This window comes from Scomber japonicus, chromosome 7, assembly GCF_027409825.1.
Source record: "Scomber japonicus isolate fScoJap1 chromosome 7, fScoJap1.pri, whole genome shotgun sequence".
NCBI lineage: Eukaryota > Metazoa > Chordata > Actinopteri > Scombriformes > Scombridae > Scomber > Scomber japonicus.
The window spans coordinates 26,997,647-27,021,959 of record NC_070584.1 but is presented as its reverse complement, the minus strand read 5'-3'; the positions used below and the strand labels follow the sequence as shown (position 1 = coordinate 27,021,959).

The window sequence follows — 24,313 nt, the reverse complement described above, 5'->3', positions numbered from 1 at the left end:
TTATGATACCAAATCTCCTGAGAGACGTAGCGAAAGAAAGGGATAGAAAATGAGTTAAAGTAGCGAAAAGACATAAAGAGAGAGAATATGAACCCAGTGGTTAGCCCTCTGCAGTTTGATATATAGAGCAAAGAGCCAATAAGTGTCATGTCCCTCCCACTAGGAGCCATTTTAACAAGCTGTAAGTATTTGAGTGGCTGTTAGCAGGCTTGTAAACCAGCCTGACAAATTCTTACTGCAACAAAAAACTAAACTAAAACAAACTATAGTAGTAAGATTTCACTAATTTTTCTCGTTCTTAACCCCAAATGTCAACTCTTCAAATACATCTGTACACGTTTGAGTCGAAATCAACGAGCGTGAGAGTGGACAACAGAAACAGCACATGGAAAAAACATTGGCAATAACTTTAGCAACAAAGACTATAGAGCAAACGGCGTTAATGGTTAATTACTCAAATCAAGTGTTCAGATCAGGTAAAAGCTTTTCTACATACCTCATGATCTGGAAATTTGACCATGATATCTTACATCATGACAGCATATAAATGATAGAGAAAAATAACAAAAGGCATGTTATATCCCCTTAAAGGTGTTTTGAGATGAAAGATACAGGAGTTGGCATTCACTATCCTGTTGCTGAGCCAGATTCAATATTTGCACTGCAAATGTACAGCTACACTGAAAACATCAGTATACTGTGTGCTTTAAGCCCCTGGTCGACCTGGACCCTATTGAGCTTTAATGAAAAATGAATTTTTTATACGGCTTCTCAACAACCACTGCAGGATCCAGGGTGCACACACTTTCATACCTACCTGTTTGGTGTACTGTACAGAACATGCCTGTATGGTTCTGCACACAGTATACCCAAGTAAATACTACATTACACTCTCTTTGTTATGGATATGTTTTTTGCTTTATTTTATTTTTCTTACAGCAGAAATAAGTTTTGCATGAGTGGTCTGCTCACCAGACTGGCTCAGGGGAGGGCCCCATGCAGGGGCCATTAATGTAGACAGAAGTGCACAAGAGTGTCAATAGACCTGTATAACAACTCGGGCTAGACGGTGATGTCGTGACCCATATTATTGACTTTTCCTGATAAGTACAGTCTGTGAAATTCACATGGAGGGGAGTGAGCAGCCTCCACTGACTGACTCATACTTTTCCACAGCAACAATCATAGGATGTTTATTTTTTATTTAAATGATTGTTATTTAATGCATGTTGACTTAAACTGAGTAACCAGCAAAAAAACCCTTTTTTGTACTGCACAGTAGTTCAGTACAAAAAGCAAATAAAGTCCTGTAATGATACTTTATATGTGGTCATTCTTCAGTATGTAGCCTGTGGTGCTGAACAACACGATTTCAAGCCATTTCAAGGTTGTAGTACATTACACATGTGTTTAAGTCACTTAGTATATAATTTTGGTTTATTAAAAATTGCATGTTGTTTTGCTGTTAATTTACCAACAGGAATGCTCAACACTATAAATAGTCTGATAAGATACTTAGACCTTGCAGTGTTGCCTGCCATCCTGGCCGCTGGGAGTAATTATTTGGTAAGAAAATCCAGCAACCAAGAGTAAAAATATGGTTTTACAGCTCAGAGAGCTGATATGAGAGCCAGCAGCCAAGTAGGTGTTAACAAGCTGTAAACCAATTTAAATATGCATGTTGTGTCAGTAAAAACGAAGCAATTTAACTGACAAACATTATACCAGCAAGAGTAGCAATGTTAATTAAACACTACACAGTTTCATTGCAAGGATTTTTCTCTCATAGCTAAATATCACACCAGTTAGATAAAAGTCAAAGGTGGAATCAAACTTTTGTACATCACTTACATCCCAAAGCTTACAGTATGTAAATATACTGCATCTGTTAAAGGTCCACAGCAAAGAGTAACCCATTTATACTTCACCACTGACAAACTCAAGACCCATAGAAAGTAAAAGACAGCAGTGAGGGGGCAGAGGTCAAAATGGGAGGGAGGGAAGTGAAGGCTCAGAGGAGAGGTGTAGTTGGATGCAGCTGTTGTGTTGCTGTCCTGAGGGTCGATCCAGGGGGAGACACGAGCCACATCTCTGTGACAGCGGGTCAAACTGTGTGTGTGTGAATCTACTCAAGCGAAACAATGTGGTTGACTAGACACATTCACTTGACTTTGACGACCCTCACACACAGAATCTTTAAGGCACGAATGATGAGAGCTGCACTCATCAAAGTGACATAGATAAGACTGCTGATGTCTGAGCCAGACCTACGGATGAAAAAGAGTCATTTCCCCAGTGGTAATTCACTTTAAAGTTCCATCTCTTTCATGTCTCTGAATGTACATGAACTAAAACTTAACCTGTCCTTCAAGTCTTCCTCAAACTCCCCTCAGCAACTGGACCTTCTCAAGTTTCTACCTCAAGGAGCAAAGAGGTCAACAAACTTAAAACTCCCCTGCCAGGGCCAAACATATCTCTCACATAGCTGAAATTGTTTATGCATGCTTGGTTTACCTTTGCGTGCATGCAGAATATACATAATCACCCGCAGTGACTCGGAAAATAGCTGTGGCAGGTCACGATACAGGTGATCTTTTAGTGAACTTTGGCTACTGAAGTTATACTCCTCTCAGTCTGATCTCTTCACCTCTGTGACACAAATCTGATGGTCTCTAAAATGGGAAATGGATTTTGAAGAGTTTTTCATGGCGAGCACTTGATGTCGCAGCGCCTCTCTAAAACGCACAAAAGTGGCCTCTCCACATTTAATTAAATAATGGAGAAACCACAAATGACATGTGAAAGCACTTCAATACAGCAATGAAAAATGTCTATTTCACTTTTTCGAACAAAAATTATCAAATAAAAATTGAAATTGTTACCATTTCATAAAAGCTGTATAGAGGTAGAAAGTTAATTTTCAAGTTGATTCAACAAATGTTTTGTACTGTATAACTTTAAATGCGACATTTTATGCTTTTGTTGATTTTCTGTCACATATGCTGTTATAATGTTGGTTGTTTCAAATTGAGCAGTCAAATTGAGGTGCTGCCTTCAAGTCAAAATCCAGGGCTTCATCTTGCTCAAAACCCTCTATTTGCAAAGTTACCTCTACTTCATATCAAACTCATGTCAGATCTATGTTGCTAAGGTTGTTCCATGCGTTGTTGTCCACTAACCTACTTCATATTTAAGAAGTTTAGAGAAGAAGAAAGAAGTAAAATCCAACTACTGTCATTTGTTTATGAAGCTTTCTGAACAGGTGGGAAACTGCTGAGGGGAAGCTTTCAGAAGTCGGCCAATCAGAACAGAGTAAGCTCATCGGAGAGGGGGGCCTTAAAGAGGCAGGAGCTAAAACGCCCTGTTCCAGACAGAGGCTGAATTGTAAATGATGCAAATATATTCCAGTAGAGAACCAGAATATAAATACAGACCTGGACAAGTTCATGTTAAGTCCTTTTTAAGGAGTAACTGAATACCAGGCTACCAACTACTCAGCATTAAGGATGTGGAGGTGTTCAGTAGATGTACAAAGAAATCTATAACACAATGTTTATATTGAACTTACTATATTTTGAACTGGCACTGATCAAATCAGTATATTTCAGGTTTGGAACAGAGTTGTCAACTCAGCTGGTAACATAGGACGATAACCTTTTTTCAGACCACTCTCTTTTGAATATTAGTAATTTAGTATAGTAGGAAGTTAGTTAATTATAGTTATAGCATTTTTAGACTATCTTGTTTAGCTCCTCATCATGACCTTCTGTACCAGTGGTAAATCTTGGCTGGTTGATAATTTGCTCTCTGTACTCGTCCTGCAGCCAAAACATCAGGAGTCGCTTTTGACTTGTTTTTACTTGGCAGGAGTTTCTTTCCATTGTGGCAGAAAAAGACGTTACGTGTGTCTTGGAATCCTCTCAATAGGTTATTTCTAGCCATCAAACATATTACAACCTGCACTGTTTTACATGTCAGTCCAAAACAAAAATATAGTCATATCCAGACCATACAGTTGGTTTTGTAAGTGCAATAACCTTTAGTTTCCATCTAAACCTGTTCCATCTGTAGACAGTAATCTATGTTGTGATATTAGGTTGTATTGTTTTCTACCGTGTTGAGGTAATTGTATATTTCGTTGCCATTGTTACCAATTTATGTGTCAGAACAAACCTTAACACATTTCAGTTTCACTTAGGACTGTTCAGACATCTGTTTGTAGTCAATTTGCTTTTTCTATTTCTAACAAGGACACTGGCTTTAGAAAACAAATCCTGCATATCGAACTTACCCTTTAACATTTATACATGAAATTCAGACACTAACCCTGTGCTTCCTCACGCTCTGCAAAGGTTTCTTCCTCTTGGGGGTCATGCCAGTCGCCACTCCACCTTCACATTTTAGTCCGCAGTTTGTCTGGTAGCGTGCGGCTCCACACTGACATGACCAAGCCTCATACTGTGCGAGCATGTGTCTCTCAGCCATGTTGCACATTCTGTGTTAGCATAAGGCGTCTCACTGAGCTAGCGGCTGGTTTCCGCAGAACATCTGCCAGCAGATTGACCCACTGATAGATTGAGACTGTCAGGAGAGATAGGGCAGAGGCGCGGAGGCATGTGGTCAGCTGATATCTCTGTAGTCCTCTCTTTGTTCATTTCTTTCTTTCTCTTGCTGTCACCGGGGAGACAAGCAGAGACACATGCTGACATGTGATAAACAGATCTGTGACTAATGGTCTGCCTTAATAGAATACAAATTAGACGATTAAGACAACCTCTTTTATGTCAAGCAAGGAAACTCTACTGACAAAATAATGCTTAAAGCTGGAGTCTGCTGGTTTTTAATTATCTCTATAAATGCCCTCTGTACAGTGGGGGATGGTACAACATCAAAACTAGTGTATCAGCTTGGTAGGATTCTTTGTTATGGAAAAATGTTAATTTGGTTGTCAGGTTGCACTTGTCGTGGTTTACAAAGTCAATAAGGTAAATTATTTATACATATTCAAATTACCTTGTCAGACAGTTAGATTTCACTTTGCTTGATACCAACAACACACCAAGCAACCCTACAATATCTCTTAAAATATAACATGCACAGCATTACTGTGATTTCTGCTGTAGTTTGACGTCATGAATTTGAATTTATGGCATCAAACACTTACTATCATTGAATAAACACAAGTGCTAGACTCAACACACTCATATACCACTAGACATATTGCAGCAGCTATAATCCATTATGTTTATGTTAACAATGGATCACATGCTGAGGCGCCAATGGAGCAATCCAGCAAATCCCCATTATTCATTTAGGGGGAGCTACGGAGAGTTTTGCTGCTACCCTATTTTGTGTTTTTTTGTTTTTTTTTTTTAAATCATGGTACAGTCCCCACAATCAGGCGATTATATTTAAGCAGCCTATATCAGTGATAATTTTCCTATTTTCAGCAACTGAGAAAAGCAATGAATTAGAAATCAAACATTTTGGACCTACCTTTGAGTTGGTTCAGTCGAACCTGTCGCAGATCATCTGAGCAGGCTGACAGCTCAGTTATCCCTTTTCTACCGTGCTGGAGCCAGTGCTCAGTTGGTGCTAATCCAAGCACTTCCATGATTCACCAGTGAGAGGCAGCAACATGGCGCAAGGCATCTAGCCTGCCGGAAACGAAAAAGAAGAAGAAGAAGAAGAAAAAAAAGAACAAAAATAGAAGAAGAAGAGCTCTGGCAAAAAACAAAAGATAAAAATACTTTTAATCAACGAATCTTTAACCCTCTGTAAATGACACGCTAGTCAGCTAATGAATGTTAACCCCACTAGTCTGCTAATAAACGTTAGCCCTGCTAGCCTGCTAATAAACGTTAGCCACGCTAGCCGGCTAATAAACGATAGCCCCGCTGACGTAATCGGTTCTTGCTTTAGACCTTAGACCGGCAAAGAGTTGGTGCTTGCTCTGGCTCCCGTTCTGAGGCTCTGGGCAGGAGCTTTGGCGGTGGAAAAGCAATGAATCGGTGCTTAGTCAGGCTCTGGCTCCTCGTGGAAAAGGGGTAAGTGAGAGACAGACAGACAGATCAGAGCTTAACCTCACAGCATGAAAGTGTTTGAAACAGAGGAGGCTCAGTTGCTCCTTCTCTATTTTTTGTTTTAAATCTAAGTGATTAGATTTTTGGAAATGCAGTAAACTTGTTGGAAATTAAAATTTGACACCTCCAAATATGCATCATTTAAAATTTACTCATCCATTTTAAAACATAGTCAGGCGCTCATGATCACAGGAATAGTTGTGTGGAAGGGGTCACTTGTAGTGATGAACCCACAGCGAATTATTACCCAACTTTGCCGTTCCCCTCAGCTCTGCAGAGCTTTATAGAGAAGCTGAAGTCATGATGTCATATGTGGTTAGTGTCTGTTCCACTAGCTTCTGTAACTCAATGCTATCTCTCATTTAACTGCACTCCTCATTTCTTTCTTCTGTCTGTCTGAAAAAAAGAGGCATGCTTCAGGGGTTCCTGGGGTTGAGGATTATTTTGTGATCATGCAAGGAACTACATCCCCCTTGAAAATGTAACACTGTGGGTACTCACACCATTGCACCTTAGCTGTAATCTGTGCTCTTTAAAACATCTACATCTGATCAACTTTTTGGTCAGAGAAAAAGCTCTAAAAACCAATTGTACAGTACCTGCCCTATACAAAACAGCAGAAATATAAAGTTAGCGACTAGCTGGTGAATATCATGGATTATTTTGTAGCTAAAGAGGCAGATATTTTACCGCAGGATGTCTAAAAACGAAATGTACAGAAATGTTTGCTTGCTGCTGTCTTCAGTACACTTGAGATGTAAATTTTTTACAACAGTTTCACTCTCCACTTCGAAATGTAAGAAGCTGTAATGCTGCTGTGGATGTTTTCTTTGTGAATAGGATGAGCTTGTCACAGTTTGAGTTGCAGTGTCGATGCACTTAAACACACAATACACACTGTGGCCCATTTCCATTCAGCTGAATTCTATTCAGCTACTGAGTCCTATTCCATCAGGCTTGTTCTGATCGAGAGTCACGTTGAAAATGATTTCGATGCTCCACTTAGATGGACTCTTTTGGGTTTCAAAATTATTGACAGTTTACAAAATAGATGTATTTTATTTATGATTGATTTGAGGAAAAATGTAGGGGATTAGGGCTTTGAATATGGGGCTTGGAGATTAAATGTTGGCGTATGGAGCTGTAATGCCTCAATGTGTAGCTAGCAGTTCTGCCTCGTCTGATTACATGTCCCAACTCATCTTTCATTTCTGACAGCTAAGAGATACACAAGACACACACATTTAAAGCCCTACTGGGTTTTGCTGCATAGTTTTTTTTTTTAGTTTATGAGTTTTATGACAGTTAAACTTGTCTCATTTACAGTGTGCCCCAGATGTCATATTAAAAGTTGAGTAGATTGCCAGTTTCTACCAAATGCGTCCAATTACAGAATTCACTTGTAGTGTATTAAAGTCATATTAGAAGCCCATTAAAAGCAGAAGATAATCTTATAACATCATCATCATACAAACAGGGGAAAATATGTACATTTGGGCAAATGTTTTGTCTTAAATTATATTTTCACAATTTTTCAAATCTGTCTTAAAACAACAGTCTGTTTGACAGGAGCTGTTTACCCAAAAGATCATACATTTTGCATGTCCACCTCAAGGTAAAAATGCCGGTCTTTACAGCCTGATGTGTTCATGCACCGAATTGTGTATAGGTAATCTATGTTTTGGCAGCACTCAGAGGCCAACACACAATTAATATATTTATATATGTAAATTGGAAGAAATAAATGTAAACACAGGCTTCAGGAAGCTTTTTGGTGTTCAAAAAGAACACCAAAGTGAGGAGTCTCTCAGTCAAAAACAAGCTAGCTGACTGCATCATATATTCAGGCCAGTACACAACTAGGTAGTAGTTGACTGCTAACTGATAAATCTTGTGGGTGGTAACAGCCATAACACCTCAGTTATACTTTTAAGAAAATCACACCAGTATTTTAAGCATTTTAATCAGGATCTTTGGACATTTGCTAGCTATTAGCTCAGCATCCAAAGCAGCGGCTGTGCTATCTCCACATTATAAGCCCTACTATAAGTAATAATTGCCCTAGGTCTTTGTACATATGGAGGCCATACTGTTCAGACTTGATACACAAATTTAAACATGGTAACATATAAATTTCCTTTCCTCTCAAACCCTGTTATATTTCTCCATGTATTCAGATTTCAACTGTGTTTTATTTCCATTTAACGAAGCAGGACAAACAGCTTTCCATCTCTCTCAACATATGTTCCACAGTTGTCACATAACCTTTTGATTAGTGTCTACAGAGGCTATATCATCCTCTCTCATGCCCACTCATGTCGCCGCTGTGAATTACTCGCGCTATCAACGAGCTGAGCATTCACTTTAACAAATGATCCAGCATCTGAGGATTTCTAATGTGGCGTCTACAGGCGTCGCTCTCCTTAAAACAGAGCGTGTCAGTTAGAGGCCTGTTCCCCTTGTGTTAGTCACAAAGGCACAAAGGATTCTGCCACAGTGACAGACTGGGTGCTTCACACAGCGCTTGTGTTTATGTGTGTGTGTGTGTGTGTTCATGTCTCTTTTTGTGGCAGTTTCATGTTAAGTTTTCTTCCACAGAGAGAGAAAGACAGGCTTCAGTTCTAAAAAAAAAGTTCTCTTTTCATTGTTGTGCGGGCCTATTTTCTGAAAGACAATAAGTCTTTATTTATTTATTTTAGTGACTTGCACACCCCTTTGTTTAAAAACTCATGTAGTAGTGTTGGGGAATAACTAGTTACATGTTACAGCATTAATTGCAATCTGTTACAGTGACAGAGACAAAATGTGCAATTAAATTACAGTTTCTAATCAAACTGTTGTTGATTACAAACATATCTAAAGAGAATCTAACATATAGAGTAGAATATAACATTCATTCTGTTGCCTTGCATCTTTTCACTGTGCAGCAACGCCTTCTATTGTCATATTTTTAACATTAGTCAGCAAAGCCATTGGGACAAATTTGAGTGCAACACTAATGCTCAAAGTTTGAGCATTGTTTTTGGTTGGTTCTCTTTGCTCTAAGCACCCTGAGTCCGCCATGCCTGTGACCAGCTGACCAAATCAAGGTCAGTGGCCAGGTCATCAGACAAGGAAATCTTTCAGTGCTGGAAATGAGGTTGACAGTGAGGTGTACGCGGTCTTGTTTAAATGTATGTTTTTAGGACCCAGCTTTATTGCACAGTTTAAAACGTGTTAGAAATGTAATCAAATATAAAAAAAATTACATGCATTGAAGTAATTAAAATAGTTACATTACTTATAAAATGTAGTAATCTGTGACATAATACATGTCAAAAGTAACCTTCCCAACACTGATTATAGTTGTAGGGAGATACTTCTGTTACAAGCAATCCAGGCGGGGAGTTCTCGTCCTCTGAAATGAGGCCAACGCGGAAGTAATTTAGAGCTGCATTCTATCAAAAGGCCACCAGGGGGCGACCGTTTTGTGTTCAAAAGGACTTCCATCTCTATACAAGTCAATGGAGAATTCGCCAATTTCTCACTTGATTTCTAACCTCAGTAAACGTTTTCAAAATGTGTTTATGGTCTCAATCGCTAGTTTAAAGCCTTCTTCAATGCAGTAAGATGTTCATTTGTGAAATTTTGGCCGATAAAGCAGGGTATGCATTAGGGCGTGGCTACGTCGTGATTGACAGGTTGATTGACCAATGTCCTAGAGATCCAGCCTTCGCAACCAATCGCAACCTCCCCGCTCTGCCGTTGGCTCCGCCCATGAGTCCGCCTCATGCCCATATAGGTAGAATCCGTGTTCTTTTTTTCCCGGCATGCACCTGAAATTTTCAAGATGGCGCTGCCTAGATTCAAAACTATTGGCTTCCAAGCAGCAGTCCACAAAGCAATGGGTGACGTCACGGATGTTACGTCCATTTCTTTTATACAGTCTATGGTTCTGTAAAAATTATGTATTTTGTTGACAGGTGTGCTCTGTTTCACTGTTACATTGAATTACACATACAATGTTTCATATTGACAATTCATTAAACTATACTTTTGCAAAGAAATCAAACATTATTGGTGCTATACAGGTGCCGACATTTCTCAGGTTTTTGGGTTGTTTTTTTGTTGCAACAACATAGCTGATGGAGAATGTCTTAGACTGTCATAATGCACAGGTACCAAGGGAAAATTTAACAAGCCTCTTTTCAGGTCATGAAAAGCTGAGACGGGTTTCTGTAAGACAAAGATGAATTGTTATTTTCTTCCAACATTGACGAGCATGTCCTCTTTCATCAAATGAAATCATGACACCACAGATTTTCTAGGTCAAGGCTGTTAACAACAGATGCGAGAGGCGAACGAGAGGAAAGGTGGAATCAGAGGGTTAGGGAGGGACACAAAGGAGAAGATAGAGAGAGAAACAAAGACAGGGACCACAAAGTCTAAGATTGACTGTATGTGTGTGTGTGTGCATGTGTGTGTTTGTGTGGGATGCTTGCTCAATAAGAAAGTGTGACACAGATAAGTGCTCATGTGTGACAGCTTGGTTGTTCTTTTTAACAGCGGCCCCGTGCTTCACCCAGCCTCCATTCACAACAACAACAACTTGTCAGCAATGAGAAAAACAACCTGGTACCTCAAGGCATTGGTTGCACTTGTGCACGTCTGATCCTAAAGATCTGTTGCTCTGAAACCACGCTGCTTTGTGGGAGCACTTGGCCTGAAAACGTCTACCAAGTGTTTCCCTCTGGATGGATGTTTTTAAATTGCATCCACACAGCTCATTTGTTGTCTGTTAACCACCTGTTGTTGTTGTTTGGGCAATCTTTTGGTCATGCTAGCTACAGCTTTTCAGGTCTGTCTTTAAACATATATTTTTGTATCAGCCCTAGTCCACCTATGATTTGTCCCAGGAGACCATTTCTTATCGTTACACTGAATTTCTATATATATATATAATATAGGTTACCTCACCCTGACTGGGAATTGTATCCCGACCTCCTGCATCAAAGTCTATAGTTTCAACCACTGAGCTATCCAGCTGTGATCATAGCCTTCTAGAAAGGCATTTTTCTGGACAACAAATATGATATATATCCCCACTCCACCCTTGGGAGTGGTGTGTCTTCTAACAGAGGCCTGGGAGTTTGAGGGTTCTGTACAGTATCTTAGCTGTTCCTAGGACTGCACTCTTCTGGACAGAGACCTCGGACGTTTTCCTTTGAATCTGCTGGAGCCACTCTCCCAGTTTGTAGGTCACAGCCCCAAGTGCTCCGATTACCACTGGCACCACTGTTGCCGTTACACCCCACATCTTTCCTACAGTAGCTCCTCTTTCAGCCCTTGATATTTTTCAAGCTTCTCGTGTTCCTTCTTCCTGATATGACTGTCACTTGGGATCGCTACGTCTATCACCACTGCCTTCTTCTGTTGTTTGTCGATCAACATGATGTCCGGTTGATTAGACATCACCAGTTTGTCAATCTCCTTCATTGTATTCTAATTTCGTCTTTTTAACGTTGGCCTTGTTATTGCTCTCTGTTGTACTTCTTTGCTTTGAGATGTGTGAATGTGAAACCCACTGCCAGAAATCTTGGAGTACTGTTTGACTCAGATTTAAATTTTGATCCACACATCACAAAAGTTGCCCAATCATGTTACCTGCAATTAAGAACAGTCTCTAAACTTAAGCCAATGCTCTCCCACGCTGACCTGGAAAAACTTAGCATGCTTTCATTTTCTCCCGCCTAGGTTACTATGACGTCTTCCTTTCTGGCTGAACACAAAAATCTCTCTCTCACCTCCAACTAGTTCAGAACGCAGCAGCTAGGCTTCTTACCAATCCTGGCTTCTCTCCACTGGCTCCCTGTTTCTTTTAGAATTGATTTTAATATTTTACTGATCATTATTGTCTTTAAAAAACTCAACAATCATTCCAACAACTTCACTCTGTTCCAGTAGTTAATTTCTTATCAGCTTGCCCTGGTTCCTCAACACCTGACACAGACCTTGTTTGCCTAGGCAACATTTGAGTTAGTATTAGTCTTGATGCATCAAGGATCTTGCCTAAGGGTCCATGCTGGATATGTGTTATCCCACCCTGACTGGGCATCAAACGCTTCATTTCCTGTGCCAAAAACAGTAGCACTACCTACTGAGCTATCCAACTGCTCTCTGGCTGTAATCCAGCTGCTATATTGGCAGCATTTAAAAAAAAATAAATTATATATTGGGTTTTTTTTTGGCCACAATTTTGTTATATTAACCTGATTCTTTAGCTGTCAGATGTCCTACTATGTTTAACATCAAGTTGCTATCATTTCCTGCTGTTTGGTACTGGGCAGGTAATAAAGCTTATCCAGAGGTTTTTTTATTACAACTACATTACAATTGCATTTTTTCACAATTTTCGGACATTTTATAAACAAAAAGTAAATTGTGAAAATGATTATTTGCAGCTGTCATCACAGCTAACATCACCTTTTTGTATCATACACAATGTAACATACACAACTATCCATAGGCACTAAAGATGCTTGTATGCATACCTTCCAGTTTATGATGTATAGCCACAGGATTTAATGATAGTTAATAAATAAATAATGAGTACTAAAATAATGTTTGACCACTCCAAACTTATTTCTCTGCAGTAATCAACTAAGATCCTTTTTTAGAAGTTAATTTGCTAAGAAGTCAACAAATAATTTTGACTGCAAAGTAGATGAGAAACTTATTTATACAGAGAGCCTTTTATGAGAATACAATATTGATTGCTGTTTAAAGAGCTCGTATAAGTAGCGTATGAAGAATTCAGCAACAATTGATTTATACTTTTAGACCTAATCTTCAAACACATTTTTAAATTCCAATTTAGCTTGTTTTACTGATTCCTCGCAATGTTCTGCATGTCACCTGAACTGACTCGATTCAGAATAATCTTTTTGACACAGTGTAATATTTTGGGAGGCATGGATGTTCTTGAATTACCCTTCTTGGTTTTAAATGTGCATAAATAAGACTAGAGCTGACAGGAGCTGAGGCTAAAAAAGGCAAAACACCACAAAGAGTGATTCTGCAACCTCAACAGGAACCTGGCACAGTGATATTTGATCAAGACTGTCCTCTGGCAAAAAAAAAAAAAAAACACCTCAGAATTGAACAACAGATCACCTGCAGCAAAAAAGGGAAAATGGCGATGCATCTAAAGTAGCCACTAGCAAGAGAAAGCAGTAATGTAAATGAAGTTTGGACCATCACTGCACCAACTCTTAAATGCCCCCAAAAGTGCAACTGTTAGCTCAGTGCCATTCATGTTCAGCATCAACACTAACACTGCCAGTCTGCAGGGTGGCCTTTCCAAAAAACTGGTACACATGGTGGAGTGCCAAAAAATGAAGCCCTGTGGTGTGTGAAAGAAAATAAACAGAGATTAGCTATTAATACACCAGGACCGAGAACCCCATGTGTCTAATTTGTTTTGTGCAACACGCAGAGAAGGTGAAATCAAGAATGAAGTAAATACCAGTATTATCAGAAAGCACAAAGAAATGTGAGAAGACTTTTTGGAATTACCACTTTAACATTTGTAAGGTCAAAGGTCACAACATTTCTCTTGCAGGACAATTTAGTCATTTCAATTACTGTACTGTAACTCTTTTTTTACAGGCCTCCCTAAAAGCCTGAAAAGTTTTAAATCTCTGCTCAAAAGTCATTTCATCCCATCACTTTTTCTTAACTGATGGTAATTTGTGTCATTTATATAACTAGTCCTGATTATTTTATCTTCATTTTTAAGCTTTGAGTTTGAACTTGTTTTTACTGTAATGCACGTTGTTACTTTTGTAAAGTGCCATATAAATAAGTTGTTATTGTTAGTGACCTCCTCACAGTTTACAGATCACTGTGTTCTGCTGACTCACATTATCTGCTCTTCAGTCCAGGACTGACGCCAACAGTGATGCTGCATTCAGTCCTTACACTTCCAGACTCAGGAGGTGCCGACCTGCAGAGTTGAGGTTGTGCACCTCACTCAACAACTTTTATAACAAAACTCAAAACTCATCCTTTTGAAAATTGCTTTTACCTTTAACTGTGAACATGTTAGCATGTTGATGTTAGCATTTAGCTCAAAGACAGCAAAGTAAAGGCCCTGGAGAGCTGCTACAGTCGCTGTAGACGTGTTGACGGATGCATACATGTAGCGAGTATACAAAACAATGAAATAAGCCTCACTGTGAGATCAGTAACTCAATATTTTCATGACTATAAACTTACCATGACATTATCTACCAAATAATGAAAAAACTGATACTGGATTTTTGGAGTACAAAAAAAGTAGAAAAAAATCTGATGTCGATATATCGGTCGATAATCATATATACAAAAAACATAATTTTTTTTGCAATGATTCCTCAAATGTGGTTATCAAACACTTGTAATATAATGAACACATGTAATGAAGCTCATGGTATTTTACAATTTAACAATACACTGTATAAAATGACATTGGCACATTGAAACAATTAACTTCATTGGGAATTTGATCATTATAAATAATAACTATAATAAAACTACTAATAAAACTATGTCAGCACATATCGGACAACATATATATACCAATACCAATATATATATTGAAAGCCAATATCACATGATAATATCAACTGACCGCTATATTGGTCAGGCTCTACTATAAAACGTGTTAGGCTATACTGTACAGCACTTTTCAAAGCATTGAGGTACTACAGTGAGGCAGTAAAATCAGGCAATTAAAATATAACACAATAAAATATGCTAGTTATATTAGCCATCCTTCCAAGGTGTATCTCTTCAGAGTGAAGCTGCTACTGTCTGATCAGTCCAGTAATTGCATGATGCTGAGGTAAACACAGCATCCACAAGCTTGTTCCACTCTGGATGAAGTGGATAGAGAATAAAGTGCCCCAAGACTAAACTTTCTCTTTAATTTATGACATGAAGGCGTCGTGCTATAGTAGCAGAATTGTAATTTTGTTTGCAACACCCATGGCTCGTCATGTAAATCTCCTGTTGTTGCGTTGTTATGTCTGTTTTTTTTGCTGACACCATGTGTTTTTAAAATGCTGAGCAGACTCTTTAAAGACAACAGGGTCAGCCCATTAGCCAACACTCCAGATTGATGTTGCATGTAAAAATAATCGGGTGAGACATTGCAGGCTGTGTATAATCCAAAGAGTAGCTGAAGGGGATCGCGTGCAGATAAGAGCAGTTCTGAGACTCTGAGCCCACTGGAGCTCCATTGGGCCCTAATGTAAAAAAAAAAAAAAAAAATTTTGAAAGGACCTTAAATGTGATAGCAACATAGATACACTTGCTTTCATTCTTTCCCTCCTTTAATCCAGTCCAGTTTTTTGTTTCAGCTGTTCATCCTTGTATTGTAGTTTAATTACATACTTTCCTGAGGGAGAGGTTTGCTTTGATTTCATGTGTGGAAGAGTGTTTTTTAGATTTCCAGAGCCTGGTGCATAATTGCCACCCTAATTGATTCTGAGGTCATGAGAGGGTGCATTAAAAGGAAACCTGCTCTGCGTGAGTTCTGCGTAGAGTTTGTGTGTATATTAGTGTGTGTATACATGTTATCTGTATAGACCATCGTTATAATTAATATTTGATTTGTGCACATCTGCTTCTGAATGTGTGTTCTTGACTGAGTTGTCCTTCCGTGACGCTGTGTCATTCCACTTCAAAGACTGATTGGTCAACAACTCTGTCTGCGGGCGGTATGACGTCTTTCACTCCAGGAGGGCTTTTAGCATGTGTTTGGCTTGTGTATGTGCGTGCCTGCGTGTTATTTTGGTGTGCTCATTTATCCACGAGTGTGATGTTCCCAGGCGTATTTTCTCTCACTTTCTCTCAGAGGCATACATTCATACAGTACATACAGTACACACACACACACACACACACATTCACATTCACATAAATCAGGTTTTAATTTGCAGTCTTTGAGCAGTAGAGTAATCTGGTTAGAACATAGTATGTTAATTAGCATAAGATTAACTGACCTCACTTGCCATCTGACCACCTGTGCTTACACATCACACCCAAACGCACACACACACACACACACACACACACACACACACACACACACACACACACACACACACATTGTAAGAGAGAGAGGCATTGAAACAATAAAAACTTCTAATTCAGCATGTGTGATGGTAGTAGTCTGATTTCTCCCTTGGGGGCCACAACAAGGATTTAACAGCCTCCTTGACTGCTACAATATCGCACAGATTTACCCGCTGTTTCCTCTGCCATAAAATGGTTTTTGGTTTCATGCCATTGTGTAGTGTAGGTTGAGGAGGTGCATCACTGTGGGGGAGGTGGGTGTACTGCGATCACAGCCTCCAATATGTCAAAAGTAATTAGGCTGATCGCAGAGTATACCCTATTATGCACAGAGAGGTGTGTGCTTTGCGCTGTTAATTAGACTGATGAGTAGATGTGCTCTAATAAGCCCAGCGTAGACCATCAGCTACATTTTGTTCTGATTAGGCTTCTTCCCCTTTAAAACTGAAAATTCATAAAGGAGATTTGCTTATATGATTAAGTTATGTTGTTCTTCTTCAAGTAGTCTGTCATTTGTACAAATATACAAAGAGAAGATATGAAACCAAAGACGGCTAATCCGCAGATGTTTTGACAAGCAAGCGAAAGGTTTCAGTCTTTAAAACGTTATTATTTACTGGGTTTTGTCATATGTGACAGTTTATGGACTGTAAGTCAATAAAAAAGCTGTTTTATTATCAATTTCATACTAATTTCCAGGATATTTTGCATGTTTAACAGTACAACTTTTAGGAGGGTGATGCAGTGTGGTACAATGAAAAATGAACAAAAAGAATCCTTGAATTTTTGCAAATTAATGAAACCCGAATAGAATGACATTTTGATAGACTAAATTATTATTTATAAAAAGGAGATTAACCAAAAATGAAACCAACCAAACCAAAAGGCAAATAGTTGATCAGACATTTCTTAATATTTAAATTTTAATATATATATTTCAATTTTTGTATTTAAGTCATAGTATGATTTTAGCTTTATTTAAAATATATTTTCCTCACAATTGTTACACTATCATTCATCTCCCCACACTTGGATATAATGTTCATCCAGCGGGTTGTAATAACATGAAATGATGAATCACAGGGGCCTACCAAGTGTTGCTGGGTATGATAGTGCAATCAATTCATGATAAGTGTATCAGCAGCCAAGCATGTGCATTGTATGCTAAATTGGCCTGACAATATGCCTTTAACACCATGTTTTGAAGCAGAAAGATGGGTTGGTATGGTACAGACAGTGAAAAGCCATTGTTCTATTCTTTAAGCAAAGCCCTGAATCAAATCCCCTGCTTTTAATACTTTGCTGGAAGGTATAGCTTGTAAGACGACAGGAACTATTCCAACATATCTTCAGTCAACACTGTGGATTTCTATCTATATTACCATTACCATCTTCCCTTTTTAGTCTGTTTTCTTTTTTTAACCAAGCTTCAAAGATTTTCGAACAGGAAAAATATGCCATGCAGGAATAAACTGGGTCTATATTCTGCTGTGGATCGTTTAAAAAAAAATCTTTGTTGACAACTTGTCACTAAACGCATTGAAGCTACAAATTAGATAGTGACAATTGTCACCGTTTGAGTAAGCTTTGGTGTAAGATTTTGATAGTCGACTACATTTTTGCATGACAAGCATTTCATTTTCCCCAAACGACCTTCACTCCCAAGGGAGAGCTGAAAAACTGGGTTCTGCTGTAATTAGGCTAGCTCATTGACAAAAAAAAAGAAGCACCCAAGGTAGAGAGGGGAGGGAGGTGGTGGTGGTGGTGGTGGGGATAAAAGAGAGGGAGGTTGAGTGAAGGAGAGGATGAAGGTGGGGAGGGTGTGAGGAGGAGAGAAGATAATGAGAAGCAGGGTGACAGAATGAAAGAGTGCACGAGGAGGAGAGCATGTCAAGAATCGAGGGGGGTTGTTTGCCTGCGGCTGCCTCATGGTGTGATGTCGTTGAATCTTCTCACCATGTTTTATTACAAAGGGTTCTATGTTAGGGTTTGTGCTGTCAGCATGCCAACTAACTTATGTCGGCCCGATCAACTGAGGATGTCCGCTCGCTGCATCGTGTCACTATTCATTTTTTACATATAGTAGTTTAGTTCGCCCACGAGAAACACCAAAGAGGGGGGGGGCTACGTTTAATTAAAAGACAGTAATTGGAGCACAAGTATCTTCTCATATGGCACAATAACACAGGAGTTTATAATTGAGACAACAATGTAAAATTCATATTTTTTTTAGCCCTCATGTGGTTCAAACATTGTTATTTTGGCTTTATATTGCCAGTCCCTGTGACAGCTGAGAGCAACACTGAACACTTTCTATTGTTTGAATAAGTTTATCCTCACTTTGCTCTGTTTTCACTAACGAGGTGATGGTGAAGTATATTTGTTCTAACAAGCTTTTGTTTCTGGGGAAGTAGAATACAATGGAAATTTCAAGAGTTTGATTATTTGCTGCACTACCCATGCTAGTATTTGATGAAAAATAACTCGTCATCCTCAATTAATAATTGAATCATTTGAATCTTATATTTTTTAAGGGTGCATTTGTAACTTCTGGCTAGAGACTACATATGTAAAATACCCTCATGTTTACACCGGTCCTTTTTAATAAACCATTTAAATAAACATGCATGGAAATGTTAATGTAAATTATTTTTTTCCCTCCTGATATTCCTTTTATTTGCCAATTTTCAAACTGTCAGACGTAAAGAAAAAAAGACAGACTGATCATAATCATCCCCGGGGCTGCACCCATAATGTTTCAGCATTAACTGAGTAGGATCTATAATATGTAGTGACATGTTTTTTACGATGAATATTTGTTGTCAGGTTGCTTTGTTGTTGAGTTATTTTAGGCTTCTCAGCTCTTCAACGCCTTTTGTTGCAAACTGAGAGTCTCTCACTCTGCTGTGATTTAATCAGTGTGTGGGATTTGTATGTGATGATAATGTACCAGATAGCGCTCATAGTGTAAGGTCAGGTGGGAACATGAAGTCATTAGTGGAGCCTTGATCAGACGAGTGCCACCTACACACTTTGTAATTATTATTTGATTTATACTATTGTAACTGCTAGTGTCAGGTGCTCTCTCATTAGTGACGCCTTGCATAATGCAGTTATTTATAGCAGTAGTGTAAGGGATTACAATTAGATTACATTTAGGTACATTTAGGGTTGCGTGACATAGATATAGATACAGATATATAACACATTATATAATCACAATATTGATTATATAGTAAAATAATATTAATCTTTATAAAAAAATCAACCAGGAAACTGTTTATCGAAAACATAACTAGACAGAAATGTTAGTTTTTGACTCATCCAGCAGATTCAATTCCTGACAAAGCAAAGTACTTCATCATATTGATGCACAACTCAGCAGTAGACACCTGTGCTGTTCAATGATTTGCAACGTTGCTTACAATTGCATACTCTGTGCAAAAAGAGATAGCTTTCACAGTATAAACGTTGCAGAAAATGTGTGATGGTTGACATATTCATATTGTTTTTTCCTAATTAAATTACTGTCACTAATCCCTGGAAAACTGTGTTAGACAGGAGCTGGATAGGAGGACTGGTATCACTGTTGTCTCTATGTGTTTAGTGGACAGATTGTGACTGGTCTATAGGACATTTTATCTTAGTGTTAGGAGACATGGCTGACCTTTGCTAAAGGAGGTCTACACAAACACAAATTGCTGTTTATTCAGATAGCTGGGGCCACTGATAAACCTAACTACGTTCAAGAATCACTTACAGTGGAGTGTTTCATGCAGTTGCAGGGGCAAAGGTAGCTGTTGATGATCAGTAAATAAAGAAGATGTGACACATTGGGGGTTTTGAGTTGTTTGAAGTCACCTTTGGTATCATTAAATTGGTTAATTACTTCTAACATTGAGTAAAGATATGTATTTACTGAGCTTTACTTTCAATACGAATAACTTAACATCTAACTAACCCTAACCCAGCCTTTTCTGCTTTCTAATTAGCATTACTCGTCACTTGTTACCAGCTAAACAAACCATTCACTACCACAGACTTCACCTGTTACTCAATGTAAAGTATTACCACTGCTAACTGTTTTCTGTTCCTTACTGTTATTGCTGCTGCCGACTTCTATGTACTTTATTTTCTAACTGGATTACCTTCGTTGTCATTGTGCGTCTCATTAATTTTGTGTATACTGTATTAGCATAAACAGAGTCCTGGTAATTTATTTGTGGCTACTTATCTCATTGATCAAAAAGAGGGTAGAAAGGAGAGAGAAAGAGAGAAGGATTGCAGAAATGATATAAATTGGGCATCTATGAATATGAATGGTACACATCATACAGTACTAATGCTGGCATCTGAACCGACTATTAATTAAACACATACCTGTCATCTCCCTGCTGCTCCCCCTTTCCCCCCTCCCTCTGTCTGTCTCTCTTTTTGTCCGACAGAGACAGTGATGGATACAAGGACAGCGACAGCTGAGCTTGGCTGGATATCGTTCCCTGCCAACGGAGTAAGAACAATGTGCAAAAGTGTATTGAACGTGTGTAAAGGTGTATGTGTGAGTGGCTCTTTGTGTGTGTGTGTGTGTGTGTGTGTGTGTGTGTGTGTGTGTGTGTGTTTACACCCTTGGGGAAAGCAGTTTAAGTACACTTTACAATGCTCCATTAACAGGTCTGTCAGAAATTACAGTGGCAAGGTGACATCAATTAACTGCTATTGATGCAGAGTAGAAGAGATTCCAATAGATCTGAAACGTGTAGCACAAGAGATTACGATTGGCTAGATTTGTGTATAGAATAGAATAGAATAGAATAGAATAAAGTAGAACAGGGTCCAGATGGGTTCCACCCACTTCTTGAACTCCTTTTGACTTTTTAAATACAGGCTTGGCTAACAATGTGTTACAGTGGTCTGGTTTGTTTGAGGTGAGTGGCTCTAATTGTGATGAATGGCTGTCCCTGCACAGCACAGAACAGAGAAGTAGAGGAGGGGGGAAAAAAGTGAATGAGGGAGGGGAGTGTGTGTGTGTGTGTGTGAGAGGGAGGGGGGGGGGAGGAAAAGAGAGAGAGAGAGAGAGAGAGAGAATGAGACAAAATGTGAGGGAGGGAAAGAGAAAGTTTAATTTGTGTCAGGCCTTAGTAAACCCATTAATCATTTTAGCCTCTACTTTCTCCTCTTCCCTTTCTTCCTCCCCTCTCATCCATACCCCTGCCCCTTCCACACACACATAATCCCCAGTGGGAGGAGGTGAGCGGCTATGATGAGAACCTCAACACCATCAGGACATACCAGGTGTGCAACGTGTTTGAGCCCAGTCAGAACAACTGGCTCCTCACCACTTACATCGACAGGAGGGCGGCTCAGCGCATCTACGTGGAGATCCGCTTCACTGTACGTGACTGTGCTTCCATTCCCAGTGTCCTGGGCTCCTGCAAAGAGACGTTCAACCTTTACTACCTGGAGACCGACAGGACCGTGTCGGAGGGCATCAAAGGGGTGGAGTACTGGGCAAATGCTCCTTTCCTTAAGGTAACTGCCCAGGAAATAGACCCTTTGAATAGCATACATTAGCATTTAAGTACAATTTTGATGTTATCCTGAGAACTGCAAACCCATGAGTCTCATTTGTTGCTACTATAGATAAAAATCAAACATTGAAATCAAACATCTGGGTATGTTCAGTATAAGCTGTGGAAAACACTGCTCTAATCCAAAATTGATCAAAAGTCCACAAGTGGATCATCCTAAAAGCTGAGTTTATTGAACATGGTCTACCAAGTTATGAGCTATTAAAATGTAAAATGTATCAATTGAATGTGATTCCCCAGTGCTCCCTGGGATTCGTACTTTATTTGACTTCTTCCCCAAACATGTAGTACAGTATACAAAGACTGAACCAATTTTTTCGTCAGCATATTCAGAAGTTTCCCATCCAAATCTCCTAGTTACCTCTGGCACCATCATGGAGATTCATGTGGATACAGCAAATTAAGGCTAAATTATCCTATAATAAATCTATATGGTATGTTTTCACATGTCCATTTATCCATTAATTTACAGCAGCTTTAAATATTACCTAGCAAATCTAAAATTCCAGAATGAATAGGAACAGATGAGTCAAAAATGTGTTTCTTTCTTTCTTTTCTCTCTACTATAGGTTGACACCATCGCAGCAGATGAGAGTTTCTCCCAGGTTGATTTCGGGGGAAGGCTGATGAAGGTGAACACAGAAGTTCGGAGTTTCGGGCCGCTGTCCAAAGGCAGAGGGTTCCACTTGGCCTTTCAGGATCTGGGCGCTTGCATGTCCCTTCTGGCTGTCAGGGTATTCTACAAAAAATGCCCCAGCGTTGTGCAGAACTTTGCTTTTTTCCCAGAGGTATGGATCATAACTAACTAAAAACTGTGTTGCTCTATCCATCAAACACTGGTGCAGCTGTTTCTGCAAACATATAAATGTGCAAATATTCTGATTCTGTGCAGACACTGACTGGAGCAGAGTCCACCTCATTAGTCATCGCCAGAGGAAGTTGTATCCCCAATGCTGAGGAAGTGGACGTGCCCATAAAGCTCTACTGCAACGGAGACGGGGAGTGGATGGTACCCATCGGCAGCTGCAGCTGCAAGGCGGGTTATGAACCAGACAATGGCAACGTGTGTCGAGGTAAATCTTTGCATTAATGAGGCCTAGTGGTCCAAAATGTGCTCATAAAAAATGGAAGAAAATTGAACACACATGCAAATACTGCACTGCAGCACATCATATTAGAGGGAATAACCTGTAGACTGAATTAATTATTTTTTAATGACCTTGCTACCAACAGACATGGTACACTAAAGTCATATTGTCTTGTAGCAAAATCTAACAAGCCAGTATGACAGAAAATCAATATCGAACAAAAAAAATCAATATGCAGTAAACATGCTTCTAATATTCAACCACAGCGACCATGGTATTGACTCAGTGAGCATACAGCAAACACACAAGACCATACAAAACATATTAAAGCAGAAACCACAACTGTGATCAATATATAAACGATCACCAACCAAAAAGATGTTACCAAACATGCTGGAATGAAATAAATAGCTTATCTTCATTTTCCCACCTTCCATCTTCCTACAGTTTCATTGAATTAAATCCAATTTTCTTGTGAAAACCCAGTGTACTGATGAGTCCACATTGGATAAAATATAGTTTGAAGTTATATTAAACCTGTTCCATTACAGACTTGATGTGGTATTCCTCAACTATAACACACATGTTACCTGCTATCTTATGTACACACAGTACACAGTATATTGTATACATTCATGGTCAAAAGCTTATTTTGATTGAACATTGTTTGCAGATTCATCTTAACACCATCTTTTCCAGGGCATTTTAAGCCCATGCACACTGCAACTGCCCTATAATACAAAGATATACAGTTGATTCCTGCATCCTAGCACTTAATAACACAATAAATGGTAATGTCTACTTATAATATACACTATATATACACTAACTGTACATAAGCATACATAAAATGTTGCAAGAACTTATTGTTATTATCATTATTATTATTATTATTATACAAGATATACATTCAAAGAGGGGATCAAATAAACAAAAGAAAAAAGTTAAGTACAAAACTGTACACTGATAATACCATACAACAACATATGACATAGAAGGCAGGGTGGAGGGGGGCTTGGTGGAGGGGGGCTTGCAGTGCAGTGCTGTAATTATTTAGTTCATTATCACAGGGTCAACTTGACCTGTACTGGGGACACAAGGTTACAAATTAATCTCGTATTGGGCTGCTCAGTATTAATCTGTATTCATTGCAAATATGCTGAAATGCATTTCTAAACTTCCAATTCATTCCATAGGTCAATATTATTTATATAACGCCAAATCACAACAGAAGTTATCTCAGGGCACTTTTCATAATACAATTTCATTATTAAGAATACATATTTAAGAATAACATTTGGTAACACTTATCACATCAGCTATTTGTTCCCTACCAATAATATTATATAGCAATAGAGAACAATGTAAGTTTCTATTCCAATTTAACAAAATCATTCTCTCAGCTGCATAAAATGCCAGAATAGCAACTAGGCCTGTCTGTTTTGACCTTAGCTGT

At 38.9% G+C, this 24,313-nt stretch overlaps 1 protein-coding gene across 1 annotated transcript in view; it reads left to right on the top strand.

Moving 5' to 3' along the window:
* Positions 1-24,313, top strand: part of LOC128361321 (ephrin type-B receptor 1-like) — a 91,145-nt gene that overhangs the window by 10,388 nt on the left and 56,444 nt on the right. The window contains exons 2-5 of the mRNA XM_053321736.1: positions 20,627-20,691; positions 21,420-21,710; positions 22,339-22,557; positions 22,662-22,842. Coding sequence (XP_053177711.1) covers positions 20,627-20,691; positions 21,420-21,710; positions 22,339-22,557; positions 22,662-22,842 — 756 coding nt within the window. The remainder of the gene's footprint in view (positions 1-20,626; positions 20,692-21,419; positions 21,711-22,338; positions 22,558-22,661; positions 22,843-24,313) is intronic.